Source organism: Myxine glutinosa, chromosome 2, assembly GCF_964187855.1.
Source record: "Myxine glutinosa chromosome 2, kmMyxGlut1.1, whole genome shotgun sequence".
NCBI classification, from domain to species: Eukaryota; Metazoa; Chordata; class Myxini; order Myxiniformes; family Myxinidae; genus Myxine; species Myxine glutinosa.
This window is the reverse complement of record NC_136262.1, coordinates 227,524,015-227,533,161: the sequence shown is the minus strand read 5'-3', so window position 1 is coordinate 227,533,161 and position 9,147 is coordinate 227,524,015. Positions and strand designations below refer to the sequence as shown.

At 40.4% G+C, this 9,147-nt stretch overlaps 1 protein-coding gene across 1 annotated transcript in view; it reads right to left on the bottom strand.

Annotated features, from left to right (window-relative positions):
• Positions 1–5,087: 5,087 nt before the first annotated feature.
• LOC137420765 (neogenin) overlaps positions 5,088–9,147 on the bottom strand; it is a 594,601-nt gene continuing 590,541 nt past the window's right edge. Inside the window, exons 27-28 of the mRNA XM_078772332.1 lie at positions 5,706–7,633; positions 5,088–5,568 (exon numbers count right to left, since the gene is read on the bottom strand). Of these exons, the coding sequence (XP_078628458.1) occupies positions 7,547–7,633 (87 nt within the window). The 3' untranslated portion in view covers positions 5,088–5,568; positions 5,706–7,546. The remainder of the gene's footprint in view (positions 5,569–5,705; positions 7,634–9,147) is intronic.

Sequence of the window (9,147 nt, the reverse complement as noted above, 5' to 3'; positions counted from 1 at the left end):
AGTAGCTTGGTAACAAAATAGCTTGGTAACAGAGTAGCTTGGTAACAGAGTAGCTTGGTAACAGAGCAGCTTGGTAACAGAGCAGCTTGGTAACAGAATAGCTTGGTAACAGAGTAGCTTGGTAACAGAATAGCTTGGCAACAGAATAGCTTGGTAACAGAGTAGCTTGGTAACAGAATAGCTTGGCAACAGAGTAGCTTGGTAACAGAATAGCTTGGTAACAGAATAGCTTGGTAACAGAATATCTTAGGAACAGAATAGCTTGGTAACAGAATAGCTTGTTAACAGAATATCTTGGAAACGGAATAGCTTGGTAACAGAATAGCTTGGTAACAGAATATCTTAGGAACAGAATAGCTTGGTAACAGAATAGCTTGTTAACAGAATAGTTTGGTGACAGAATAGCTTGGTAACTTCTGCTTAATACAGTTTTCCAAAAAGACCTGGACATCTTTGGTTGTTAATATGTTTAGCACCACAAATGATACAACACCCTTTGCTTTGTATGATACAGAAACTCTTACAGTTTTCTGTATTTTCAGTTCTGGATGTTTAATATGAAAGAAAATGGCAACTCCACAAAAGAAACCTCAGTGTGTCGAATGGTTCATCTCGACAAGATCCGACACGCAAGTTCGGCGTAATTTTCGTACAAGGTATGGAAGGAATCTGCCATTGTGGACTACTATCAGAGTTATTAGGGTTAGGGTTAGAATGGAAGTTGTCAGACACATAAAAGTATCAGTTGAGCAAGCACAAGTGCAGCAGACGTTGAACGAGTGTGTGAATCATTTCAACAAAGTTCCAGAAAATCAATCCGATGCACAGCCAGAGAACTGGGACTAGTAACCACCACTGTACACAGGATTTTGTATAAAACACTGAAGCTTTATGTCTATACGGTGCAGATTCTGCAGGAACTCAAACCCAATGATGGATACAAATGCAAGGCGTTTGACTTGGAAATGCTCAGTCGCATTGAGGATGATGAAGATTACCTGAAGGTCGTGGTCACAGACGAAGCTTGCTTTCATGTATTGGCGAAGGTCAACTGGCACAATGTAATGATCTGGGGGCTCTGAAAACCCCCACGTGGTCATTGAACACATACGTGACGGTCCATGGTCATTGTGTGGTGTGGCCTTCTACATGAACACTTGGTGGATCCATTTTTCATTGCGGAGGATACAGTGACCTCAGCAATTTATACGAACATGTTGGATTCACTGTCCCACAGATTAAAGACCTGCAACCCGATATAATTTTTCTACAGGATGGCGCTCCCCCTCATTGGACCTTAGTCGTTTGAGCTGTCCTGAATAAATATTTTCCAGGTCGCCTAATTGGCCGAGATGGACCAACCGCCTGGCCCCCATGATCACCAGACATAACCCCCTTTGATTGTTTTCCTTGGGGGTTTATAAAAGATGTTGTCTACCATGGTGGCAAACCTGCAGGATGTCTATTCTTGGATCACAGCTGCATGCGCACTCGTGGACACAAACATGCTGAGCCGAACTCGTGTACCGCCTTGATGTCCTGCACGCCACAAACAAAACTCACATTGTAGTGTATTGATGGTGTGCACAAAAATTTATGAGTTTCTGTTTCATATAAACCAAAGGGTATCGTATAATTTGTGGTTCTAAATATATTAACAACCAAAGATCTCTGGGTCTTTTTGGAACACCCTGTACATGTACTCACTTTTTTTGTGATTGAAGACTTTCGAATGTCGTCTTATGTGTGAACGATGTTCGGCATGCGCTGTGTTAACAGATGTCCGGTATTTCATCTTGGTCAGTCTACGATAAAGTTGTCAATTGTGGTTGCTATTTTTAATTTACCTGTCATACATTTCGTGAAAATTAGCATGAACACGCTGAATATACATGTAGGCTCAAAGCATTATATATGTACGAAATAATAAATCCTTGAGCTAACAAAATGCCCTGAAACGTAAAACTATTAATGTTTTAGATGTCCCACCCTCCCAATATCTGTTATATATCGTGTTATCCTGTCGCTTTACACAATTGAATATGCAATTCGACTAATCATTCGGCCAAAGTAAAAGCCAGTATGTTGGAAAGTTCAACGTCATTATATTCATTTGCTTTGGAGACATAGAGTAAAGTTAAGGAGAACAGTTTGAAAAGTCCATAAGGTTTATATAGACCTACATTGTGGCTTCGGCTGGAAGAGCATAGTAGGAGTCGATTGATTTATACAATCAAAGCCACCTGGGGTAATTCACTAATTGGTTATTCCATGCCTTCACATGTGAGAGATGTGGGTCTTTATTTTTTTCATATATATATACAAGCAAAAGTATCTGGCGTTGACGGGTAACAATGAGTCGGAATATGATATACGCAATCTGGGTCCATCATCTAGAGGGAATTTTAAAAACACATCACGAGTACACTGGAGCGGTGGCGTATCGAGGAAAAATGCCGCTCGGGGCCAGATGTCAAATTGCCGCCTCTCGTAACTTCCCATAAGTCTGAATGGAGTGTGTGTGTGTGTGTGTGTGTGTGTCCGTGTGTGTGTGTGTCCCCATGTGTTTGTGTGTGTGGCCGTGTGTGTGTGTCTCCGTGTGTGTGTCCCTGTGTGTGTGTCCCTAGGTGTGTGTGTGTCCCCGTGTGTGTGTATTTGTGTGTGTGTATTTGTGTGTATGTCCCTGTGTGTGTGTGTGTGTGTCCGTTTGTGTCCCCGTGTGTGTGTGTGTGTGTCCATGTAGTGGGGCGGCTTAGCCCAAATATTCAAAAGAATTGTGCATTTTGTGATACAAGCACCAAATTTGGCACAAATGTACATTAATATGTTGCGAACATTTTCAGATATTGGGCCACTTGAAATTCCGTAATTTATTTTTTCAAATTTTTTCAAATTTCGTAATTTCAAATTTTCGCACAATTTCGGTCTTCGACGCCGGCCGATAGGCAAAGTGTGACCGGAAGGGACGAGGTTCTCCTGACCACGTGGCCCTCGATCTGGGAAGCGAGAGGCGTTCCATTAGTGGACGCGCCCCTCACGCCCGACTTTTGGGCGGCCCCGGCAGGCCGTTTGTTTTGACGTTCCGTGACAGGCCCCACACCCCCACCCCCGGGCCGACCGGAAGCTTGTGCTGAGTACATCATACCTGAACAACTCAGTGAGGCAGAACACAGCAGTGCACACCAGGGTGACCCCTTCAGTGCATAAACCAATTAACCTGTCCACTGCAGGGCATATAGAAATGAAGTTATTTTCTGCATATAATAATAATATAAGTTCAGTTCTATATAACAATTTCTGTTATCACCACTACCACTACAACTACCACTACTACTACTACAAGCTTTGTCTGGAATTTTGTGGACTAACAGACAAACAGACATACAGACAAGCTGGGATCAAAACATTACCTCCTTCCACCATTGAGTGTAGAGGTAAACATCATGGAAATTATATCATGCCCTAGATTTAATTCATGCTTACCCGTGTATTTGCTTCACTGGTTCACAAGGTCTTTTGCATACATGTAATTCAGACTCTCGTCTTCATTGCTGACCACACAATGTTCGCAACATATTAATGTACATTTGTGCCAAATTTGGTGCTTGTATCACAAAATGCACAATTCTTTTGAATATTTGGGCTAAGCCGCCCCACTATATCGGCCGGCCTCGAAGACCGAAATTGTGACGGTGTCACCCGAAAAATTTGAAATTACGAAATTTGAAAAAATTTGAAAAAAAAAATTACGGAATTTCAAGTGGCCCAATAACTGAAAATGTTCGCAACATATTAATGTACATTTGTGCCAAATTTGGTGCTTGTATCACAAAATGCACAACAGGTTTGCTATGCTGCTACACTAATGTGTGTGTGCAGTGTCCGTGTCAGGGCTGTAACATTTTTACCATTTGAGTTTTTCATCAAATGTTCACCAAAGCTTTATTATGAGAATATGGAGAAGGTAAATTAATAATTTTGTCAAAAGGTCAAAAGTCAGCATCACATAAATCATCAATTTTCATGCAACTGACCTGAAATTTTAATAATTTGCATATTGGGTCAATTAATTTGTTCACCAATCAAAAGCTAGAAGCAGATTGTTTTTTTTTAGATCTGAAGCTCAAATGTCAAGGCTGCATAAAATAATAAAGTTTCATCTAGAATTTAAAAAAAAACTGTTTTCGTTATTTTGAGCATATGGAAGAAGAAGAAGAAGAAGAAGTCTGATTACAAACGGATGCGGACGGCTTTGCATTTTCAGATGCTTTCTGATGTAGCAGTTGCAACTGGTCCTACCCCCACCACCCCCCCCTCTCTCCCCCCTCCCCCACCCACTCTGCCCCTTTATTTCATTTCCGCACAGTTAAAAACCACAATGCGATAAGCTCCACAAACTATTAATCTGAACCGATCTTCAAAATTTCAACTTCAAAATTGACTAACAGTAAGAGCAGTTCCAACTAATAAAATAGTGTTCTTTGCTAAAATAAAAAGTTTCATTCAAAAACGTGTCTCCGAGCAGTTCCCATGGAAGTAAGAATTAAGTTAAAAAATGATTATCAAGTTTAATTAAACTAGAACAATGCGACTGTCACCAATATGCCTCTGCATAGTCCCACAACGGGTAGATGCCATCACTCTGCATATGTATGGGTAGGGGATCACGTTTGTGAAGTTTCGTGTTGATTGGATAAGGTTCGTTTTTCTATCCAAGATGGCTGCCAAACCACATGACCTATGGAATTTGAGAGGTTTTTGGTTCTGTGTTAACAGGAATTTGAGAACAGTTTTGGGTTCTGTGTGTACCAACTAACTCTCCTGCATTTGTCAAATGACAGGGTTAACTTGGTGCAAAGTCGTTAAACCAATTTGCCTTCAAACTTACCCTACAGTAAGTAACGTGAGTCATTCCTAAACAAGAATGCGTGTTAATTAAGGTTTTAGTGTCAAATGGCACCCTAGCCTCCTGAAGGTCAAAGGTATGTATAGATTGTAATGACTTGCAGCTGCAAGGAGAGTGAGTAAAAGCTACATTTGTTTCCATTAGAGCATTAAATTCATGATAAATAAAAACAAGGAACAAGTAACAGAATGTACAGTTTACTTACAATATGGCAATCCAATTAACAAATGACAAACCTTCAACAAATAAACAGCAAAGATAGCAACAAGTCAAGATTTATCATTGTCCATATTTTGTTCATTGCAGAGCCCTCTGAACACAGAACATTCAAATTCCAGATACTAATGTAGAAATGCTATGAAACATGTCCAGAAGGTCTTTCTTATTTTTATCAAACAACAACATTCAAAGCATTAAGACAGCGAGGCAACACATACAGAACAAATGGGCATCGTTTTACCCAGCTGCAGGAAGAGAACAATAGCAGAGAATGTAAGAGCAACCGAACGTTGTTCTACCCAACAGCACGGAGAACAATGGTGAATTATTCTACCCAACACTATGGACAGAACAATGAAGCATTGTTCTACACAACAGCATGTAAGAACAATGAAGCATTGCTCTACCCAGGAACATGTTAACAACAAAGGATCATTGTTCTACTATGATAACAATGAAGCATCATTCTACCCAGCAGCTTTGGAGAACAATGAAGCATTGTTCTACACAACAGCATGTAAGAACAATGAAGCATTGCTCTACCCAGGAACATGTTAACAACAAAGGATCATTGTTCTACTATGATAACAATGAAGCATCATTCTACCTAGCAGATTTGGAGAACAATGAAGGAAGAGAAAAATAGAGCATTAAGAAATCTGAAAGACATCAGCCTGCTTTTACGCTGATGTGTATTAAAGACCATTTCAAGTTCAGTGATGAGTTTAGAAAAGAATATTACCTTTATACACTGAAAATATCCATTTTTTTTTTAAAGTTATATTGAGTCTGTGCTGTTTAATACAAGAAACGTTTAATGCTAAGGATGGGCCATTAAGCAATCTAATTTTGACACAAATTGTCTTAAAGCCTCCAAAGAAGTAGACAAGGTAGATAATGCCACAAGGGAATTAATAGCATTTTAGTCTCTCCGCTGTCGGCATGTATTTGCAAATAATAATAAAATGTTAGTGCTCAAAACGTCATCCAGACATTATGCCAGATAGACGTCGATACATATTGACTATAGACAAACGTAAGGATAATAAGAAACACTCAAAAGGAGGCTGTCTTTAGATTATAAAACAGATTACAAAAATAGTCTCTAATAAAAGCTTTTACTTTTATACAAACAATAATCCTCGCCTCCACCAATAACGCTATGCTATTGCTGTTTTGAAGCTACATTTATAAATAAACGTAAAAGCATCTGTATTTACTTTATAAACACTCGTGAAAACTTTCACTCTCTCGATAGAAACAAATATAATAAATAATTTCCCATTTTCACGCAAACAGTAATTACAAACACAAATGTATATAATGGATTGATTGCAAACTGCAGGTTTGCAAATATATCGTGTTTATATCATAATAAACAAAGCCCCCTCCCCCCCCCCAATATGATGTTGGCAGACTCCACTCTCACTCCTCAATCTGAAAATCCAAGAAATTCTGGGTCGTGATGAGTTTTTTCATCATCCGTCACGCATTTCAATTTGCTTAGAAATAGAATCCTTTTGCACAAAGTCAAAGTCTCATGAGGCCTGGTATCGATGAGTACGAGTGAGTCGGCAATCAGGCTTCTGGCTCATATCGACTACTGAGCGTAAATGTCCAATTCAGTCATGTGAGTGTCAGGACATCTGTAAAGTCGTAAGTGCCTGAGGAATTATGATCACTCCTCGCCTTGGCTGCGGGAATATCTTCGGCAAAAAGACAAAACCCAATGGAAACTTACATGGTGAATTCGGGGCCTGCACAGCAGGTGCTTTGTGGGACAGAGGCATTTGGGCCAATTTGAGATACTGTACCTGGAACCCCGAGCTCAGTGAAGCTTCATACATGTTATCCTTTACTATAAAACCGCATGCATCACCAGATATGTGAACTCACGGTGCCATGTATCTCCAAATCCTGGGTTTCACCGCTGTGCTTAATTGCCCTCCTAACCTTCAGAAAAAGCACTATTTGTTTTCTTTTATTCATGGACATTTTTTTTTTTAATGAGTGCAGACATTTCACTTAAACAACAAATGTTAAGGTTGCACTTCTCTGCTTGAAAAGGTTGAGAACATAGAGCTTTGTTCAAGTTTTAAAATACCCCCATTTAACTTGCTCTTTGAAGAGAAAACAAAATGTGGCAGGGTAGTGAGCTGCCCGAGGTAAGATCTGCCAAGTCTGCAGGAGCATATTTGCTGAACCATATTGGTGATGCTGCCTCCAACAATGTGTATAACATTAACATGTTCAGGTAGGCCTAGGACTAAAACATGGCCTTCCATAGAAAACAAATTAACTCTTAGTTCCACAAAAACATGGGCATGGCCGACTGCTCAGTCCTTCTCCAAAACTGCTCAGATACGCCATTGATCCGAGGTTTTCGTCTCGGCAAAGGTGACGAGAAGAAGGATGCGGAGATTAAAACTCTGAAGTTATGGCATTGAGATCCTTCATAAGGCCTTCCAGGCTGGCCATTTCCAGACTCAGGTCATCCTGTGTGTCCGTCTACAGGGGGGGAGAGAGGAACAAAAGGTGGTTGGAACAACTTTTTATGGCCACAACAAACATACAGGGTGGCCTACAAAAGGAAGAGTTTAATTTTCTTTGGCAAGTTGATAAACAGTGATTGGTGACACAATGCATCACAGGTCAAAAGATCTTGTGAAAAAACTGTTCAGTGCATTGTTGGACACGTCACAATATATGGCTTTCCTCGGGGAGGAGGAAATTTCTATTTAATTGCCCCCTGAGTGCATTTAGAAAAGCAACGTCGTAAAGATGGCATTGCCAGTACCCAGAGTGCCCAAGGAAGCAATATAACCATACGGATGGGATTCTTCGCAAGAATAATATAACACGAATTACCTAACAAGGAACACTTTGCGCGTGTGTGTGTGTGTGTGTGTGTGTGTGTGTGTGTGTGTGTGTGTGTGTGTGTGTGTGATTTGTGTTGCCGCTCGTCCATGATCCTTAGGCCATGTAAATACAAAGGACAGTAAATGCAGCTCTTGCACATTAGAATGTTTCAAAACGACATGATACCGCATTTGTGGAATCAATGCGTTAGATGTGGGCACATCGTAGGTTCATGCAGGATGGCTTGAGAGTTGGTCATGACTTTCTCCATTGCAATTTGAATATAATGTAATTTTTGGCAAGTTCCGGACAGGTATTCATGCTCAATCATAGCCCAAACTTGTGTCTCAGGGGATATGTTTATACGGAGCCATTTAAAGATTCAGGTATTTACCCAAAGGTCACAACCACTGATCGAGTTGAAGATGAAAGTTGTGGACAAATGTAACTCAATTTATGAAGATTGTCATAAGGTAGTGAATAGTGGTGATCACGTCAAACATGTTGCTCACGACAAATCCCTAAAGTATATTTGTTGACATTCGATGAATACATTCACAACTCTTTACACATCAAAACGTTTTCATCGCAAATGCAAAACCACCCTGTAGATTTCATGGACCACCCTGTAGATTTCAAGGACCACCATGTATATTTCAAGGACCACCATGTAGATTTTATGGACCACCCTGTAGATTTCAAGGACCACCCTGTAGATTTTAAAGACCACCCTGTAGATTTCAAGGACAACCATGTAGATTTCAAGGACCACCCTGTAGATTTCAAAGACCACCCTGTAGATTTCAAGGATCACCCTGTAGATTTCATGGACCACCCTGTAGATTTCAAGGACCACCCTGTAGATTTCAAGGACCACCCTATAGATTTCATGGACCACCCTGTAGATTTCAAGGACCACCATGTAGATTTCATGGACCACCCTGTAGATTTCAAGGACCACCCTGTAGATTTTAAAGACCACCCTGTAGATTTCAAGGACCACCATGTAGATTTCAAGGACCACCATGTAGATTTTATGGACCACCCTGTAGATTTCAAGGACCACCCTGTAGATTTCAAAGACCACCCTGTAGATTTCAAGGATCACCCTGTAGATTTCATGGACCACCCTGTAGATTTCAAGGACCACCCTGTAGATTTCA